The sequence below is a fragment of the Protomyctophum bolini genome (genome assembly GCF_963924005.1).
Source record: "Protomyctophum bolini genome assembly, chromosome: 5".
Lineage (NCBI taxonomy): Eukaryota > Metazoa > Chordata > Actinopteri > Myctophiformes > Myctophidae > Protomyctophum > Protomyctophum bolini.
In genome coordinates, this window is record NC_137866.1 from 48,804,025 (window position 1) to 48,826,237 (window position 22,213).

General features: G+C 44.9%; 1 protein-coding gene across 1 annotated transcript in view; it reads right to left on the bottom strand.

Moving 5' to 3' along the window:
- The window catches only part of LOC308315178 (protein NLRC3-like), a gene marked incomplete at both ends in the record, with an annotated part of 102,185 nt that overhangs the window by 6,692 nt on the left and 73,280 nt on the right, over positions 1-22,213 (bottom strand). Inside the window, 3 exons of the mRNA XM_080763018.1 lie at positions 149-258; positions 9,860-9,975; positions 14,224-14,320. Coding sequence (XP_080619144.1) covers positions 149-258; positions 9,860-9,975; positions 14,224-14,320 — 323 coding nt within the window. The remainder of the gene's footprint in view (positions 1-148; positions 259-9,859; positions 9,976-14,223; positions 14,321-22,213) is intronic.

Here is a 22,213-nt window from a genome sequence, read left to right on the forward strand (position 1 = left end):
CAGTTGTTTTTGTCCAGCTGTTGAGTTGATAGTTGTTCAGCTTCATTATATGCACTTGGATATAATTGATACAGACAATAATTATTTGAAAATTTAGTCTATGATTTCAATTTATAAGCATGCATTTTCAATGAGTGCACATTCTTACTTTGTCCACCTGCGTTTTGACTGGGTGTCTTCAGTCCAGTTGTGGTTTGACTGGGTGTCTTCAGTCCAGGTGTTGTTTGACTGGGTGTGGTGAGTCCAGGTGTGGTATGACTGCAGTGCCAGAGAGACACACACACACACACACACACACACACACACGTGTCAACATATCCCACGTGAAACCTGGTATATTCTTCGTCGTACAACATGGTGTTGAATGCTGAAAATAGCAGATTTACAAGCTCACAACGTGTCACGTCCACCACACGTTGTGAGCAGCTAGTTTCAGCACATGGAAATATGCAGGCTGAGCCGTTTAGAAACGTTCCCCTTCACAATAAAAGCACATCAGCTTTCACAAAAGAAAAGACGAGCAAAGTGGGCAAGGATTATGAATTCGGTGGCATTTCACATTGCAAAAGGGTGCAGGAAGAGTGGGCACGTGGGCACCTCAGTGTTAAATATCCTTATTGGCCATTAGGTTGAACATGCCCATGCAGAAGAGTGGGCACGTGGGCACCTCCGTGATAAATATCCTTATTGGCCATTAGGTTGAACATGCCCATGCAGAAGGTAAGGGGTGTGTCTCATTTCTGTTTCATATAGCCAAATGATATTAACGATATGGAAAAATGCACTATAGGTTAATTCATCCTTATAATAATTCAGCGAATGTCTGAATGTCTGTCTGAATGAATGTCCCTGACAGCGCTTTATCTCAACATTGGCTGGCCCAATCACTCCCACTTTTCACACAGGCATGGACCATAATTATATGGAGGTCTTAACGGAGCCCTTTTTTCGATTTGACACATTAATGATTTATAATGAATTTATTAGTGGATTAAAAAATGCACAAATGGGTATTGTACTGTCAATATGACATGAATATGAATGCAAAGTAGCGGTCCATGTGTGGACAGGCTACCTGTCGCCGTTGTGCATGGTGAGATGTGTGCAAACCGTGTAGTTTATCAGGAGAAGAATACCAAAGGATGCAACATTTATCAGTGAATTAAAAACGCACCGGGCGCAGTACCCCCCCACGGCCACAAGAGGGGGGCAAATATCTCACAACGGGTAAGGGCTAGTTATAATAATTACTTGCGCAAGCAGAGCGCGCAAGTAATAATTTCGCTCGGTCTCTTCAAAGTGACAGCCGTCTTTTTCAACCGTTTTTATGTGTATGCAAATCTGTGCCTGGTTTGCTGGGAGTAGATTACACAGATGACCATTTCTCTTACGTCATCACTGAGAGCTTGTCATACTGTACATCTGGTCCCAGCAAACCAGGCACAGATTTGCATACACATAAAAACGGTTGAAAAAGACGGCTGTCACTTTTTGGCACCAAGTAACCACAGTATACTGCTAATATAATCAAATTACAACTACATACTCTATATGTAGTTGTAATTTGAAATTTGTAATTTGTAAATCTGTGCCTGGTCTGCTGGGACAGATTACACAGATGACCATTTCTCTTACGTCATCACTGAGAGCTAGTCATACATATACACACCATGTACTCTGGTCCCAGCTCTCAACGATGACGTAATGTGTATTAGGCTTTAAACAATTAAATACAAATCCAACTACAGATTTCGGAAGTATTTTAGATCATGTATATTTTAACAAATTTGAAAGTATTATTACAGAAATCATGATTTAGTATTAATATCACTATAGTCCAAAATGAAATACATTTAAAACAATTGACAATTTACAAGTAATAAAATAATTATACTGTATAATATATTTTAATTCAGTTTATATACCTTTTTTTTCATCACATATCAATGATTTATTTTTCTGTAAAAAAGTAGGTAGGTAGCAAATAGTTACACCTAATGATTGATTATACATTTCAAACGTTCCTTCCCAGAGATACTGAGATGTGACAGTTTACAGCGGTCGAAAGTACTTGCGCACTCTGCTTGCGCACTAGTTGGCCATTTATGGCCTACTAGTGTGCAACAAGCAAGTATGCACTCGGCAGAGTGCAGTTCTAGTTTCCTATAGAATGTGTGTGAGTGAGAAATATTCCATGTTATGTGCTTAATTTAAGGCATTTATGCTTCAGCCAAGAAAACCTTTGCTAGCCTTGGTGATAAGGTCATACAAAGAAAAAGTTGGTGCTACCTAATTTGTGGTGGCTTTACCAACTGAAAAGGTAGGTGGCACCAGTGCTACCTGTGAAAAGTTAGTCTGGAGCCCTGATTGTAACAGTTATCTCCTTAAAGGCCCAATGTCACGCCCCTCAGGAGATAAGAACGGCTATCCAACAATCATGATGACGACATCATGATGACGACGTCATAGTGCCGATTAACTTTCCCCATCGACTTCTATGCGGGCTCGCCGGGCTTGGTGGCAGTAGTAGCATAGCAACTTATATGCTACTATTTTGTTGTCACATTTAATTTCATACTGGGTGAAAGTCTCATTAAAAAAAAATCGCTCGGAAATATTAGTTACAATGACATTGAGTTGACGTGTTTTTTGTTTTAGGGTAACTGTTGCATAATCGCAATTTCGCACTCGAGTCCCATGCCCCGGCCATCTAGCTCTCTGTCTCCCCCGCTGACATGCCCTCAAACACGGCTAAGTTCAGCCTGCTGCGGAGCCCTGCTCACAGGTTGAGTAGCGGCACTGCACCGAGCTAAAATGCATATCAGTCTTCAAATATCCTATGTACCACAACATTGTTCAAGTACGTGTGTTTATGCTTATTCATTGTAATAATCAATATCGCTATGATGATTTATCGCCGCGCATGTAGTCTAGCCCGTCTCAGATGCCCCCTCTCACCGCCGGGGCACTGAGCCTAGTCTTCTGGTCATGCAGGCTGCAGTGCAGGCTGTTCATAGCACACACACAGCACGCAGTGAACTGGGCTGTGTGTGTGTGAGAGAGAGAGAGAGAGAGAGAGAGAGAGAGAGAGAGAGAGAGAGAAAGAGAGCCCCCCTCCCCACTCGGCTCAGACAACCAGGCCGATAATTCATCATAGCGATATTGATTATTACAATGAATACAAACAAACACACTATAAGTTCACTTGAACAATGTTGTGGTAACTGACTACGGTATTACAGTGGGTGTACAGTCAGCCTGCGGCTGAGAGGGGAAGACAGAAAGGGAAGAGAACAGTAGTCGCGCTGCGGGGCTCAGGGCTCTACTCAGAGCGGGCAGACAGGGTTGTTGGTGGCCGGGGGAACGTGGGACTCGAGTCCGAAATTTGCACTTGTGCTGCAGTAAAAAAAAACACGCCAACCTCAATTGCATTCTTTCGGGCGGGAGTTTCGGGCGAAAAAATATATATTTTCAATTACATTTATAACCAATATGACGCTAAATGTACAGTCAAAAAAGCTAGCCTGACCTAGTAGCCACTTGTTGCTAGCGCCGTAGCCCATCGCGAACGCTTTCAAACCGTTTTCAGTCAGACCACGTGATGTACTGTACCACCCATATTAATTTCGGGGCATGTCATTGGACCTTTAACACATTCCGACCAGGATTACTGCATGTTTTGCCTACCCTAGGACACGGGGAGAACATGGTAAGTGCGTTGCCAGGGCAACCAGACACGCTGTCAGACAGAAGACGCCTCGGGCAGCTGGGCCCGCCCTCGGCCTCGTAGTAGGGAATGTCTACGTGCCAAACCTCCCCCTCCGCCAGATTGAGACGATTGAACGACCACACCCAAATCAGCCATCGGCCACACCCGCAGTATAAAAGGAAGATTCAGTTCTGAGTCTGACAGCGGCTGGTTCACACACACGCTCACGGAGGCACGCACAGCAAATACCGTCGGGGGGTAAGAAGACACACACACACTTCCACCACCAGCCATTCATGTATGTGTATATTCCTGCATGTGTTGACTGTCACTCTCCTCTCAGCACAGGCTCTACTGGGAGAGAAGACCCGCTACAGTTAAAGATAAAGACTGATGACGTCACCCGAAGCTTCAAGCAAGGGAACCCCAGAGACTGTATATACTGAATTGAAATCTAATGCTCTGTTCTCATCCTCCTCCTCCAGGCTGAGGAAAACGCCTGTGGAACAGACATTTGTGTGGAATATAATTTGCCCAGAAACCTACTGGGGGTTTCTCCTCCTGCCTGTAATATAATTTCCTTGTTGATGAAATAAAAAGCTGTTGAAACTGCTGCAATTCCCTGTCCCGCCTGGTCCTTGTGAGGGTACCTACCCTAGGGACACGGGGAGAACATGTGAGGGTACCTACCCTAGGCGTCACTGGGAGAACATGTGAGGGTACCTACCCTAGGGGACACAGGGAGAACATGTGAGGGTACCAACCCTAGGGGACACGGGGAGAACATGTGAGGGTACCAACCCTAGGGGACACGGGGAGAACATGTGAGGGTACCTACCCCAGGGGACACAGGGAGAACATGTGAGGGTACCTACCCTAGGGGACACCGGGAGAACATGTAAGGGTACTATACCTTAGGGGACGCTGGGAGAACATGTGAGGGTACCAACCCTAGGGGACACGGGGAGAACATGTGAGGGTACTATAGGGGAAACGGGGAGAACATGTGAGGGTACTATACCTTAGGGGACACGGGGAGAACATGTGAGAGTACCAACCCTATAGGGGACACGGGGAGAACATACAAACTCCACACAGAAAGGCCCTTTCGCCAACCCCGACTCGGGTATGGGCATTGATGACGCAGAGGAGAGAACACGCCCCCAGCGCCCACAGCGGGAATCGAACCCAGGATCTTCTAGCTGTGAGGCGACAACACTACCGACTGTGCCACTGTCCCCCCTCTTGGTTTTATTTTACATAAAGATTTTAAACTTAACAAACAAATCAGCTCCGTCGTTAAAACTCTCTTCTTCCAATCATCGCCACGGTCAAATCCTACCTCCCCCTAAAAACTGCTGGAGATGGTTATCCATTAGGCATGTGAATCTCGTCTCAGCAATTTATTGTTTTACTGTAGGTTAGTATTATAGCTCTGCATCTCAAACAACCCAACTTATAGAATTCTGTAAGTAAACAAAGGGTCTGCTCTCTGCTGGTTATTGTGGAATTGTTAGATTACTAATAAGCATAGGCTATAGAGCACCACAGTCCCTCCCCCTTTCAGAAAAACGAGTGGCCCAGGAAATGAAAACCCTATGCATTCTCCCATCGGCATAACCGTCTTTAAATAAATTATATTAGAAGTGCTTCTAATATAATTTATTTAAAGACGGTTACGCCGCGGACAAAGCCAACTCGGATCGTGACGAATCATGACAATGAACACAATGTTTTGGGCCGATCAAATCATTAGAAAGAAGAAAAGAAAGTCAGGAGACAACACTGTTTGTTTTGTTTTTCGTCTTATAAATGATTTAATCGGCCCAAAACATTGTGTTCATCAGTGTTGGGACCGTTACTTTAAAAAAGTAACTAGTTACAGTTACTAGTTACATCATTTCAAAAGTAACTTAGTTACTTTACTGTTACTTAAACCAAAAAGTAAAGCGTTACTTCGAAAAGTAACTTTTTCGTTACTTTTCGGCTCTGCTCGCCGGTGCCGGTTCCGGCGAGCCGCCCCGCATCCAAAACACTTGGTGGAGAAAATATGCTATTTCCGTGCTCAGACCCATGGACACGAGGACACAGCCAGCCAACCAGGGACACACATAGTTGTCTATAATAGAGTGGTTGCACCACTCAAAAAGAAAAACGGGCTCCCACTTCCAGGCCATTCATTCATGCCTTCAGTTCAGTACAGTGATATTAATACCAATAGCAGGGGGGACTGGTGGTGATTTTGATGATGCTATGTAGGCCTATCAATACATATTTATAGCAAACAATTAACTAAATACAAGTAGGGTACAACCTTAGAGTATATACTCTAAGGCTACAACCAACAACATGAGGGTTCCAGCTGTTCCACTGCTCCAGTGAATGTTGTATACTGCTGAGATAGCAGCTGCTCTTATTGGTGGTGGTGGCAATACTAATTTGAGTCTGGATTTATAAACAAAGTAAGACCAAAACCAGAATTAATATTTGATAATCAAACACACACACGCAAAGTCTCTTTCAGTATCTGTCCGTCTCTCTCTCGCTCAAAAGTAGCTAGGCTACGCAGTACGCACACTGTCTCTCTCACACACACACACACACACACACACACACACACGAACGCACAGTACACGCGCAGCCTCTTTCAGTGTCTCTCTCTCTCTCTCTCTCTCTCTCTCTCTCTCTCTCTCTCTCTCTCTCTCTCTTTTTCTCTCGCTCGCTGGCTCACATGATGTGCATACACGGCGCACACGACACACACACACACACACACACACACACACACGCGCGACCGACATAAACAAACACACGGTGGTATAGCCGGTGGGAATGGGATCATCATAATTTGCTGGGATTCAACAACTTACTTTGACTGTACTTTGTGCTGGATTGGAGCAGCTGAAGGAAATAAGGAGGAATATAGCCATTTGCGATATGGGCGCCGCCATGACACTAGTCAGAGTAAACAAACTTGCGCATCACCACGTGTAGTACACACACACACACACACACACACACACACACACACACAAACGCACACACACTCCTTCTCTCCCGCAAGGCAAGCATGACAGTTCTTCTCATTCTCCCCCGATCGAGACTACATGAAAAATAACGGAAGAGTAACGGAATAACGCACCATGTAGTAACGGTAACAAGTTACTGAATTTAAAAAAATAACGCGTTACAGCAAACGTTACTGCCGAACGTAACGGCGTTACTGTAACGCGTTATTTACGTTACGTTACGTCCCAACACTGGTGTTCATTGTCATGATTTGTCACGATCCGAGTTGGCTTTGTCCGCGGTGTAACCGTCTTTAAATAAATTAAATAAGAAGTGCCGATGGGAGAATGCATGGTGTTTCATTTCCTGGGCCACTCGTTTTTCTGAAAGGGGGAGGGACTGCGGCGCTCTATAGTATAATTATTATATCTCAAAGGTCAATTTGAGGTTTTGAGTATAGAGGGTTCAAGAGATTAAAATGTAATATCCTATCGTTCATCAATTAATGTTACCAACATATAAATAGAAAAGAAACAAACAAAACAAATTACAGGTCACACTTGTAGTGCTGTCAAACAAGTAGTTTAATCTGCAACACAGTTTTATAATATAAATTTTGCCTATGTATAGTGGGGGTCCCTACTTGATCTCTCACTCTCAGCTAAGTGGTCCTTGGCATGACCTGAAAAATATTGAAGACCCTGGCCTGCATGTATTATTAACGTTATAAATACATAGCAGATGTACAAGCTCACAACGCGTCTCATCCACGCCCCGCTGTGAGCTTGTGGATCTGCAATTTTAGGCGTGCGACACCGTCTTGCTGCAGAATATAAATAAGGCTTCTATCCCAGAGAACAGCAGGGGAAAGCTGGACAGTGTGAAACGGTTGTAAACGACTTTAAACGCAAGCAGTACACGCTGTTGTGGCGTTGTTGTGTTGTACATGTGTGTGCAGACTGCAGAAGCTTTTTTTAATTACAAATTGATGATGATCGCGACGCAGATTTGCATCGGATAATCAGCAAGCACAGCTGTGGAGTGTGGATCATTACCAGCAGTCCAGCACGCAGCGCTACAGTGAAAAGTCAACTGATCGACGGACAAAGCTACTCGGACAGCTATTTTATAAATCTAAAGAGTAAAGGTGGTGCTTCTTGTTTAATGCGTGGGGCTCACTTCTGTTAGTCGCGGGTGCTCTTTATAGTCTGTCTGTTTGTTGTCTCAACGTGTCTACTCTGACTGCACCGTCGTACGGTAGCTTCTGTTCACTGACTGTGGGCGCGTTCGTAAATACCACACCGGAGCACACTCTCCTATTAGTTTGCACTGCACAGTGGGCTCAGTGCGCTATTTCCGAACGCGCCTTGTGTGTGCGCTGCGAGAGACCTTTTTTTTCTCCCTTCCTTTTCTGATGGTACGTTGAATGCGCCTCGGAAACACAGGATAGGGTGAAAAAAACGGTGCAACCGGTGCAACCTCCGCGAACGATGCATCGAGATTTCCGTCAATTTTACCGATACACAGTGAATGAACCGATTCACTCGCATCGCGCACGTCACAATCGATGTATCGATACGTATCGATTATTTTCCACATGCCTATTATCCATGCTTTGATTTAATCAATAATAGATTATTGCAACTCTTTGTATTTTCTCATCGACCAGGCATCACTCAGGCATTTACAGCTAGTGCAGAACACAGCTGCTCGCCATCTCACCGTCAGTTTAAAATATGTTGTAGTGTATATTGTATAGTGTTACAGTGTTATAGTGTTGTATATATTTATAGGAGGGTTGACATACTGTGAATCAGGAGGTCCAGGTTCGTTACTGAAGTCAGGAGGATTTCCTCTAGACCTGTCACTCTTCACAGACAGAAGGCTGGGAGTTGGAGACTCTGCTCTGTGGTGGACACTTCTGGAATCATACAAACAGAAATAACAATACATAAACAACAGAGACAGTGAATATTACTACTAGAAATAATACTAAGTAAATAACAGACAGTAATTAGCATAACAGTAGCTTGTATTCCATGTAGTACAAACGGTGCAATGGAATGATTTTCCCAAGGAGATAAAGACAAGTGCCTCGCTAAACACTTAAAACTTAGGTCAGGATTGAGAAGACGTTTTTAGAATCCTGAATGGGTCTGTTGAATTGAGCAATTGTAACAGTTATCTCCTTAACACATTCCGACCAGGATTACTGCATGTTTTTGTGAGGGTACCTACCCTAGGGGACACGGGGAGAACATGTGAGGGTACCCACCCTAGGGGACACGGGGAGAACATGTAAGGTTACCTACCCTAGGGGACACGGGGAGAACATGTGAGGGTACCTACCCTAAGGGACAAGGGGAGAACATGTGAGGGTACCTACCCTAGGGGACACAGGGAGAACACGTGAGGGTACCTACCCTAGGGACACGGGGAGAACATGTGAGGGTACCTACGCTAGGGAACACCGGGAGAACATGTGAGGGTACTATACCCTAGGGGACACTGGGAGAACATGTGAGGGTACCAACCCTAGGGGACACGGGGAGAACATGTAAGGGTACATACCCTAGGGGACACCGGGAGAACATGTGAGGGTACTCTACCCTAGGGGACACTGGGAGAACATGTGAGGGTACTATACCCTAGGGGACACAGGGAGAACACGTGAGGTTACCTACCCTAGGGACACGGGGAGAACATGTGAGGGTACATACCTTAGGGGACACCGGGAGAACATGTGAGGGTACTATACCCTAGGGGACACTGGGAGAACATGTGAGGGTACCAACCCTAGGGGACACGGGGAGAACATGTGAGGGTACTATAGGGGAAACGGGGAGAACATGTGAGGGTACTATACCCTAGGGGACACGGGGTGAACATGTGAGGGTACCAACCCTAGGGTACACGGGGAGAACATGTGAGGGTACTATACCCTAGGGGACACGGGGAGAACATACAAACTCCACACAGAAAGGCCCTTTCGCCAACCCCGCCTCGGGTATGGGCAATATCGGGTATGGGCAGAACACAGCTGCCCGCCATCTCACCGTCAGTATAAAATATGTTGTAGTGTATATTGTATAGTGTTACAGTGTTATAGTGTTGTATATATTTATAGGAGGGTTGACATACTGTGAATCAGGAGGTCCAGGTTCGTTACTGAAGAAAGGAGGATTTCCTTTAGACATGTCACTCTTCACAGACAGAAGGCTGGGAGTTGGAGACTCTGCTCTGTGGTGGACACTTCTGGAATCATACAAACAGAAATAACAATACATAAACAACAGAGACAGTGAATATTACTACTAGAAATAATACTAAGTAAATAACAGACAGTAATTAGCATAACAGTAGCTTGTATTCCATGTAGTACAAACGGTGCAATGGAATGATTTTCCCAAGGAGATAAAGACAAGTGCCTCGCTAAACACTTAAAACTTAGGTCAGGATTGAGAAGACGTTTTTAGAATCCTGAATGGGTCTGTTGAATTGAGCAATTGTAACAGTTATCTCCTTAACACATTCCGACCAGGATTACTGCATGTTTTTGTGAGGGTACCTACCCTAGGGGACACGGGGAGAACATGTGAGGGTACCCACCCTAGGGGACACGGGGAGAACATGTAAGGTTACCTACCCTAGGGGACACGGGGAGAACATGTGAGGGTACCTACCCTAAGGGACAAGGGGAGAACATGTGAGGGTACCTACCCTAGGGGACACAGGGAGAACACGTGAGGGTACCTACCCTAGGGACACGGGGAGAACATGTGAGGGTACCTACGCTAGGGAACACCGGGAGAACATGTGAGGGTACTATACCCTAGGGGACACTGGGAGAACATGTGAGGGTACCAACCCTAGGGGACACGGGGAGAACATGTAAGGGTACATACCCTAGGGGACACCGGGAGAACATGTGAGGGTACTCTACCCTAGGGGACACTGGGAGAACATGTGAGGGTACTATACCCTAGGGGACACAGGGAGAACACGTGAGGTTACCTACGCTAGGGAACACCGGGAGAACATGTGAGGGTACTATACCCTAGGGGACACTGGGAGAACATGTGAGGGTACCAACCCTAGGGGACACGGGGAGAACATGTAAGGGTACATACCCTAGGGGACACCGGGAGAACATGTGAGGGTACTCTACCCTAGGGGACACTGGGAGAACATGTGAGGGTACTATACCCTAGGGGACACAGGGAGAACACGTGAGGTTACCTACCCTAGGGACACGGGGAGAACATGTGAGGGTACATACCTTAGGGGACACCGGGAGAACATGTGAGGGTACTATACCCTAGGGGACACTGGGAGAACATGTGAGGGTACCAACCCTAGGGGACACGGGGAGAACATGTGAGGGTACTATAGGGGAAACGGGGAGAACATGTGAGGGTACTATACCCTAGGGGACACGGGGTGAACATGTGAGGGTACCAACCCTAGGGTACACGGGGAGAACATGTGAGGGTACTATACCCTAGGGGACACGGGGAGAACATACAAACTCCACACAGAAAGGCCCTTTCGCCAACCCCGCCTCGGGTATGGGCAATATCGGGTATGGGCAGAACACAGCTGCCCGCCATCTCACCGTCAGTATAAAATATGTTGTAGTGTATATTGTATAGTGTTACAGTGTTATAGTGTTGTATATATTTATAGGAGGGTTGACATACTGTGAATCAGGAGGTCCAGGTTCGTTACTGAAGAAAGGAGGATTTCCTTTAGACATGTCACTCTTCACAGACAGAAGGCTGGGAGTTGGAGACTCTGCTCTGTGGTGGACACTTCTGGAATCATACAAACAGAAATAACAATACATAAACAACAGAGACAGTGAATATTACTACTAGAAATAATACTAAGTAAATAACAGACAGTAATTAGCATAACAGTAGCTTGTATTCCATGTAGTACAAACGGTGCAATGGAATGATTTTCCCAAGGAGATAAAGACAAGTGCCTCGCTAAACACTTAAAACTTAGGTCAGGATTGAGAAGACGTTTTTAGAATCCTGAATGGGTCTGTTGAATTGAGCAATTGTAACAGTTATCTCCTTAACACATTCCGACCAGGATTACTGCATGTTTTTGTGAGGGTACCTACCCTAGGGGACACGGGGAGAACATGTGAGGGTACCCACCCTAGGGGACACGGGGAGAACATGTAAGGTTACCTACCCTAGGGGACACGGGGAGAACATGTGAGGGTACCTACCCTAAGGGACAAGGGGAGAACATGTGAGGGTACCTACCCTAGGGGACACAGGGAGAACACGTGAGGGTACCTACCCTAGGGACACGGGGAGAACATGTGAGGGTACCTACGCTAGGGAACACCGGGAGAACATGTGAGGGTACTATACCCTAGGGGACACTGGGAGAACATGTGAGGGTACCAACCCTAGGGGACACGGGGAGAACATGTAAGGGTACATACCCTAGGGGACACCGGGAGAACATGTGAGGGTACTCTACCCTAGGGGACACTGGGAGAACATGTGAGGGTACTATACCCTAGGGGACACAGGGAGAACACGTGAGGTTACCTACGCTAGGGAACACCGGGAGAACATGTGAGGGTACTATACCCTAGGGGACACTGGGAGAACATGTGAGGGTACCAACCCTAGGGGACACGGGGAGAACATGTAAGGGTACATACCCTAGGGGACACCGGGAGAACATGTGAGGGTACTCTACCCTAGGGGACACTGGGAGAACATGTGAGGGTACTATACCCTAGGGGACACAGGGAGAACACGTGAGGTTACCTACCCTAGGGACACGGGGAGAACATGTGAGGGTACATACCTTAGGGGACACCGGGAGAACATGTGAGGGTACTATACCCTAGGGGACACTGGGAGAACATGTGAGGGTACCAACCCTAGGGGACACGGGGAGAACATGTGAGGGTACTATAGGGGAAACGGGGAGAACATGTGAGGGTACTATACCCTAGGGGACACGGGGTGAACATGTGAGGGTACCAACCCTAGGGTACACGGGGAGAACATGTGAGGGTACTATACCCTAGGGGACACGGGGAGAACATACAAACTCCACACAGAAAGGCCCTTTCGCCAACCCCGCCTCGGGTATGGGCAATATCGGGTATGGGCAGAACACAGCTGCCCGCCATCTCACCGTCAGTATAAAATATGTTGTAGTGTATATTGTATAGTGTTACAGTGTTATAGTGTTGTATATATTTATAGGAGGGTTGACATACTGTGAATCAGGAGGTCCAGGTTCGTTACTGAAGAAAGGAGGATTTCCTTTAGACATGTCACTCTTCACAGACAGAAGGCTGGGAGTTGGAGACTCTGCTCTGTGGTGGACACTTCTGGAATCATACAAACAGAAATAACAATACATAAACAACAGAGACAGTGAATATTACTACTAGAAATAATACTAAGTAAATAACAGACAGTAATTAGCATAACAGTAGCTTGTATTCCATGTAGTACAAACGGTGCAATGGAATGATTTTCCCAAGGAGATAAAGACAAGTGCCTCGCTAAACACTTAAAACTTAGGTCAGGATTGAGAAGACGTTTTTAGAATCCTGAATGGGTCTGTTGAATTGAGCAATTGTAACAGTTATCTCCTTAACACATTCCGACCAGGATTACTGTATGTTTTTGTGAGGGTACCTACCCTAGGGGACACGGGGAGAACATGTGAGGGTACCCACCCTAGGGGACACGGGGAGAACATGTAAGGTTACCTACCCTAGGGGACACGGGGAGAACATGTGAGGGTACCTACCCTAAGGGACAAGGGGAGAACATGTGAGGGTACCTACCCTAGGGGACACAGGGAGAACACGTGAGGGTACCTACCCTAGGGGACACGGGGAGAACATGTGAGGGTACCTACGCTAGGGAACACCGGGAGAACATGTGAGGGTACTATACCCTAGGGGAAACGGGGAGAACATACAAACTCCACACAGAAAGGCCCTTTCGCCAACCCCCCCTCGGGTATGGGCACTGATGACGCAGAGGAGAGAACACACCCCCAGCGCCCACAGCGGGAATCGAACCCAGGATCTTCTAGCTGTGAGGCGACAACACTACCGACTGTGCCACTGTCCCCGCTCTTGGTTTAATTTTTGATAAAGATTTTAAACTTAATAAACAAATCAGCTCCGTCGTTATAATTCTCTTCTTCCAAATTCCAATCATCGCCACGGTCAAATCCTACCCCCCCCTAAAAACAGCTGGAGATGGTTATCTATGCTTTGATTTCATCAAGAATAGATTATTGCAACTCTTTGTATATTGGCATCGACCAGGCATCACTCAGGCGTTTACAGCTAGTGCAGAACACGGCTGCCCGCCATCTCACCGTCAGTATAAAATATGTTATAGTGTATATTTTATAGTGTTATAGTCTATATCGTATAGTGTTACAGTGTTAGTGTTGTATATATTTATAGGAGGGTTGACATACTGTGAATCAGGAGGTCCAGGTTCGTTACTGAAGTCAGGAGGATTTCCTCTAGACCTGTCACTCTTCACAGACAGAAGGCTGGGAGTTGGAGACTCTGCTCTGTGGTAGACACTTCTGGAATCATACAAACAGAAATAACAATACATAAACAACAGAGACAGTGAATAATACTACTAGAAATAATACTAAGTAAATAACAGACAGTAATTAGCATAACAGTAGCTTGTATTCCATGTAGTATACAAACGGTGCAATGGAATGATTTGCCCAAGGAGATAAAGACAAGTGCCTCTCTAAACACTTAAAATTTAGGTCAGGATTGAGAAGGCGTTTTTAGAATCCTGAATGGGTCTGTTGAATTAAACAATTGTAACAGTTATCTCCTTAACACATTCCGACCAGGATTACTGCATGTTTTTGTGAGGGTACCTGCCCTAGGGGACACGGGGAGAACACGTGAGGGTACCTACCCTAGGGGACACGGGGAGAACACGTGAGGGTACCTACCCTAGGCCCTTTCGCCAACCCCCCCCTCGGGTATGGGCACTGATGACGCAGAGGAGAGAACACACCCCCAGCGCCCACAGCAGGAATCGAACCCAAGATCTTCTAGCTGTGAGGCGACAACACTACCGACTGTGCCACTGTCCCCCCTCTTGGTTTTATTTTTGATAAAGATTTTAAACTTAATAAACAATCAGCTCCGTCATTAAAACTCTCTTCTTCCAATCATCGCCACGGTCAAATCCTACCTCCCCCTAAAAACAGCTGGAGATGGTTATCCATGCTTTGATTTAAGAATAGATTATTGTAACACTTTGTATTTTCTCATCGACCAGGCATCACTCAGGCGTTTACAGCTAGTGCAGAACACAGCTGCCCGCCATCTCACCGTCAGTATAAAATATGTTGTAGTGTATATTGTATAGTGTTATAGTGTATATTGTATAGTGTTACAGTGTTATAGTGTTGTATATATTTATAGGAGGGTTGACATACTGCGAATCAGGAGGTTCAGGTTCGTTACTGAAGAAAGGAGGATTTCCTTTAGACATGTCACTCTTCACAGACAGAAGGCTGGGAGTTGGAGACTCTGCTCTGTGGTGGACACTTCTGGAATCATACAAACAGAAATAACAATACATAAACAACAGAGACAGTGAATATTACTACTAGAAATAATACTATGTAAATAACAGACAGTAATTAGCATAACAGTAGCTTGTATTCCATGTAGTGCAAACGGTGCAATGGAATGATTTGCCCAAGGAGATAAAGACAAGTGCCTCTCTAAACACTTAAAATTTTGGTCAGGATTGAGAAGGCGTTTTTAGAATCCTGAATGAGTCTGTTGAATTAAACAATTGTAACAGTTATCTCCTTAACACATTCCGACCAGGATTACTGCATGTTTTTGTGAGGGTACCTGCCCTAGGGGACACGGGGAGAACACGTGAGGGTACCTACCCTAGGGGACACAGGGAGAACATGTAAGGGTACCTACCCTAGGGGACACGGGGAGAACATGTGAGGGTACCTACCCTAGGGGATACAGGGAGAACATGTGAGGGTACCTACCCTTAACCTGACGCTGCCAGATGAGGGCGGTATTGGGGAAACATATTCCCCAACACAACACTCATCTGGGATCTCTGACGGAGTTGAGCCCTGAGTCAGATCTGCTTCGTACCGAACCAATCAGCGTGAGCTAAAGGCGGGATATGTGCAAAAGCGGATGTGCATGACGGTATATAGACACGTCAATATGATTGGTTGTGTTTGCACGCCCACACGGTGATAGACAGACGGTCCCATCCAATCATCTACAAAGTATCTTGAAAAAAAGGAACAGCCCCGTCATCGAATTTGCTTCCGCGATCCCAGATCCCAATAAGCTGTGAAACAAATTTGTGTAGCAAGCTTTTTGGATCTGGCAGCGTCAGGTTAACCTACCCTAAGGGACACGGGGAGAACATGTGAGGGTACCTACCCTAGGGGACACAGGGAGAACATGTGAGGGTACCTACCCTAGGGTACACGGGGAGAACATGTGAGGGTCCCTACCCTAGGGGACACGGGGAGAACATGTGAGGGTACCTACCCTAGAGGACACGGGGAGAACATGTGAGGGTACTATACCCTAGGGGAAACGGGGAGAACATACAAACTCCACACAGAAAGGCCCTTTCGCCAACCCCCCCTCGGGTATGGGCACTGATGACGCAGAGGAGAGAACACACCCCAAGCGCCCACAGCGGGAATCGAACCCAGGATCTTCTAGCTGTGAGGCGACAACACTACCGACTGTGCCACTGTCCCCCCTCTTGGTTTTATTTTTGATAAAGATTTTAAACTTAATAAACAATCAGCTCCGTCGTTAAAACTCTCTTCTTCCAAATTCCAATCATCGCCACGGTCAAATCCTACCTCCCCTAAAAACAGCTGGAGATGGTTATCCATGCTTTGATTTTTATCAAGAATAGATTATTGCAACTCTTTGTATATTGGCATCGACCAGGCATCACTCAGGCGTTTACAGCTAGTGCAGAACACAGCTGCCCGCCATCTCACAGTCAGTATAAAATATGTTATAGTGTATAGTAAGGCCTTCGGCTGGGAGTTGGAGACTCTGCTCTGTGGTGGACACTTCTGGAATCATACAGACAGAAATAACAATACATAAACAACAGAGACAGTGAATAATACTACTAGAAATAATAGTAAGTAAATAACAGACAGTAATTAGCATAACAGTAGCTTGTATTCCATGTAGTACAAACGGTGCAGTTGGGAAGACTCATGCCCCCTCTTTCCTTCGGGAGTTGAAGGGTTTGAAATCTGACCCTTGGCCTCTGTCCGGCCCACACAAACCTATAGATATCATTCTGTCCCATGTAATAAATTGCCCTTGTGGGACCTCTACAGGCAAGGATTGGAATAGAAAGAGCAATCTGGATAATACATTTATTTTAACTGCCTCCAATCTTGAGTTCAGGTCTAGTGCTAGTAGCCCATCTTTCAATATCTTTTTTTATCTCCTGATTAAATTTTTCGTAGTTGGCTTTATATAGTGTGGACAAAATGTTTGTTATGTTTATACTAGGGCTGCGAATCTTTAGGTGTCCCACGATTCGATTCGATTCCGATTCCCCGATTCTCGATTCAAAAAAGATTTTTTTCGATTCTAAAGCAGTTTATTTTATTTTATTAAAAACAATTAAATAGAATTTTAGCATGATCTACTCCAGTCTTCTGGCATGAAAGCAGAGTACATTTAGTAAAAAGCTTGTATAATTGTAAAGGTTTTATCAACTGAATGATTTAAACACACAAAGGTTAAACCCAAGAGTAAGAACATGTCTCATGTATTTAGCTTGCACAAATTTGAACCAGTACAAAAGTTACAAAATCTCTTCTCACTCAAAACCAGAACAATACATTAGTATTAAAACAGGTGTAAAATAAATACAATTGGCAGGCATTGCTTAGCTGGTAGTAAATGCACTATGCAGAAACCCAGGCCATAATGCATTGCATGCACAGGTACATTTGTGAAAGAAAAGAAAATTATAAAAAATCGATTTTTGGAAAATGAGAATCGATTCTGAATCGGACAGCATTAGAATCGCGATTCTAACTCGAATCGATTTTTTTTGACAGGCCTAGTTTATACCCAAATATTTAATACTTTTTTGTTCCCAATTAAAGTTGAAGGCTCACCTTATAGATGCATTTGGAGCATAGTTTAAAGCCAAAATCTGTGTTTTGGCTATGTTGATCTTGTACCCTGATAAACGGCCAAAATTTCTAATACTTTGCTTAAAGCGGGACTGACACGCCCCTCGGGAAGCTATTAAGGCTATTAACGCTAGCATCTAGATTGTGACGTACTTACGGGCCAGCTCAATTTGACCAATAAAATTGATCTTGTATCTGGTCTAAATGTCAGAGCGGCTCTGGGCTCTGCGAGTTAGCGTTCCTGGTGGCTATCAACTCATGCTAGTGGTTTTGAGGTCACTTTTAGCTTCATAGCTGGGTAAAAGTTTGGTGGAAAAATTATTTTTTTGCTCTAAAATCTTCGTTAGAATGATATTGAGTTGACGTGTAAGTTTTAGGGAAAACTGTTGCATAATCGCAATTTCGCGTGACGGGTTCCATCGTACCTATCTTGTCTATCTGTCTCCCCCCCGCTGACACGCCCTCAGCCGGCTAAGTGCTGAACAGGGCTCACGGAGCCCTGGAGCTTCACGTAACGTTACCACTGCCTGTGACTACTCTAGCAAAACTGCGCCAGCCTAACCTGAGTCCACCCCTCTCTCTCTCTCTCTCTCTCACACACACACACACACACACACACACACACACACACTCTCTCTCTCTCTCTCTCTCTCTCTCTCTCTCTCTCTCTCTCTCTCTCGCACACACGGGGGACTTCGCAGCCGGTGTGTGGTGGGCTTCAGACGGACTAGTCACGCGGAATTGCGATTATGCAACAGTTCAGTTCAGTTCAGTGCAACAACTCAATGTCATTGTAAGGAAGATTTTCGAGCAATAAAATATTTTTTTTTATTATACTTTCACCTAGTATGACGCAAAAGGTTACCTCAAAACTATTAGCCTTTAGTGCGCTAGCCACTCAGCTCGGCTAGATGCTAGGTCACGTCAGAGCCTGAGATATAGTCACGTGTCGTTTGAAACTGTTTTCATTCAGACCACGTGATGTACCTTATCAGCAATGTTAATCTCGGGCCGGGACACTCCCCCTTTAAAATGGGGAGTGAGTCATTTGGTCTCTGCAGGAAGGCAATTACATCATCAGCAAAAAGTCCTATCTTGTGTTCGCTACCGTTTACCGTCACCCCTTGTATACCTTCATTATCTCTCACGGCTTGTGCTAAGGGTTCAATAAAAAACGCGAACAACGTAGGCGAAAGACAGCATCCTTGCCTAGTCGATCGTTGTAGGTTGAATTTCCCAGACAAGCTCCCATTCACTTTAATTCTAGCCGTAGGTTGTTGGTATAATGTTTTTACACATTGTAATGCTTTCTTATTGAACCCAAATCAATACAGCGTAAAGGAACCTCCAATTGACCCTATCATATGCAGCCTCTGCATCAACACTCACTAATAGAGTGCTTGTTTTAGTCCTCTGTGCTTGATCTACAACGTGTATAGTTCTTACATTGTCATGAGTTTGGCGACTGACTATGACGCCTGTCTGATCCTCGTCCAAAAGCTCGTTGGCTATGTCCGCAGTCCGCATAATCCGATAGTCCGATATAATCTTGGTGTAAATTTTGTAGTCCACATTCAAAATGGATATGGGTCTATAGCTCCCACATTGCTCTTTATCGCTTCCTGGCTTTGGTATCACTGAGATTATTGCTTCGGACCAAGATGGTGGTATTTTATGTTTGTTTAGGGTCCAATTAAAGGATGCTACCAGCATAGGTATCAACTCTTCTCTGAACATTTGGTACCACTCCACAGGGAACCCATCACTTCCTGGTGATTTATTATTTTTAAATGAACTAATTGCCTCCATAATGTCGTCTGCTGTAATATTAGCTGTTATTATACGGTTCTGCATTGCCCCTATGTTTGGCAGGTCCAGCTGATCTAAATATGTTTTCATTTCTTCTTCCTCAGCCTGTTCGGGCTGTGTATAGAGCTCCTCATAGTACTGTTTAAAAACTCTCTCTATTTCCTCTGGTTCAGTTGCTAGTTCCTTGGTTGATTTAGTGGCCCTTGCCCCGGCCTCATAATAATTTATTTTTACTTTAATTTAAAGTTTAATTTACTTTTCCTTTCAATTTCGTCTAATTGGGCATCCTTTATTTTAATGTTCAAGTCTTTAATATTTTTATATATTTCCTCATATTTGTTATCTGGTATTCCTGTTCCAATGCCCTTAAATCTTCATTATTTTTCTTATAAGTTACTAGTTTAGCCTTCTTCATTAATGCAGTCTCCACTATCAATTTACCTCTCATGACAGCTTTCATAGCGTCCCATACTATAGTCGGATCCACTTCCCCATTGTTATTTTCCTCAAGGTATGTATTCAAATCTGTCCTGACTTTCTCTTTCCTCACTTCACTGTTTAACATACCCATATTAAGTCTCCACGCTGCTTCTTTTCTTACTTGTTGTATCTTTTTTATCACATAAAACCACATTTGTGTCCCCTCCTGCACAGCTATAATGTCTTTAAAAAACTTCTTGTCACTTTCTGGTGGTGCATATATGTTTACTAAAGTTACCGGTTCATTATCTATTCTCCCCTTCACAAAAGGTTGACTGTATTAGCTATTAGTAGCCTATTATAACTCCTCTTCTTTTCCCGTTTTTGTCTTAACTATAATATGAGTTCCTATAACCAAACCTTTTTAGTTTATCATGCTCCGTTTTGTTTAGATGAGTTTCTTGTAGAAAGAAAACCTGCATTTTTTTCTTTTTTCAATTTTGTCATGACCCTTTTTCTTTTAACTGGCGAATTCAACCCATTTACATTCAGCGACATTATCCCCAACCTGTTAGACATTGTTATTCCTTATATTTGTTTCCTGCCTAGTTACATTACAGTATTTGTATCCGCTTGTCGATAAACCAAAAACACAAAACACAAAACACACACATAGCTTCCAAACACGATGTAAAACATCCGTGACCCTTAAACCCTCATAAAGGGGTGAGGGTTTAAGGGTCACGCCGTCTTGCACGAGGGCCCCTCCCTAGACAAACGAGTACTAATCTCAACCTGTGAGTTTCCCCAGTGCCTAGCCGTTCCCTACCTAATTAAGCAAACCCTTCCAGTTGGTATACATTTAAATGTAAAAAAATATTAATGAAGCCCTAGTTAGCATATTCACTACAAAGAGTTAGTTATGTACAAAACAAAAACAATAATATATATGGGGATTCAATATTAGAAATGAACCAAAGTGTTATATCTATGGCATCCTCTTGTATATTAATTTATCTTTCTTTTCTTTCTTTTCCTTTCTTTCTTTCTTTCTTTCTTAAAAAAAAAACCAAACAAAAAGAAGCCCTTCTTCGCCTATCTTTCCCCCCTCCCTCATCCAACCCAACTCTATGTTACCTCTTTTCACAGCAGAAATCACGTCCTATTTCCTCATAAACATTCGCAGGCTGTCCTTAGCTCTCCACGCCGCTCCTCGTCTCTTTTCCACCTTCCTCCACTCCGGCTCCCACCGCTGTCCCCCTCCAACTCGTCGCCGCTCTCTCTCCGCCCCCGCGACTCCCGAACCCGCCGCCTCCACCTCCGCCGATTCGCCGGGTCCCGCTGCCGAGTCGCGGCTGGATTCTTCTTCCATGTAGCCTCTCTCCTCCATGGCCTTCTGTACGTCTTCTCACCATCAGGCCACTGTACCCTCATCTTCGTAAACGGCGTCTGGAACCGGATTCCTTTTGCTTTCAACATTCTTTTGAACGGAATATAATCTTTTCTCTTCTTCACAACTTCGGGTGGGTAATCATGATCGAAACCGAGCTGTTTGTCTCCTACTTGTATCTTTGCAGGCTCCCAGGCTTTTCTCAGCAACATTTCCTTCGTCTCGAATTGAAGAAAGTTTGCGACAATGGATCGTGGTGTTGCAGACGGGTGAGTAGGTTTCTGAGACAGTGCACGGTGCGCCCTCTGTAGCTGGAGCTGAGTACCTGCTGGTAGCTCAAGCTCCGTGTGGAACAGCTGCTCCAAATATTGAATTACAGTGGTCCCTTGTTCACTGTTTTCTGGACAATTGAATACACGAATATTATTCCTTCTTGCTCTGGCCTCAGCATTCAATTGTCTTTCTTGTAGTTGTTCAATCTGGTCCACCAGTCTCATCATGGCCTCGGTCGCTCCCGTCCTCCACCTCTGATATCCGTGTCTGTGCCTCGGCCATGTTGGTCTTCTGCTCCGTCACCTCCTCGTCTTGTCGTTGTAGCTCCCGGTCCACTATTACACGATAGTTTGCGAATTCTTCCTTCATTTCTCTCT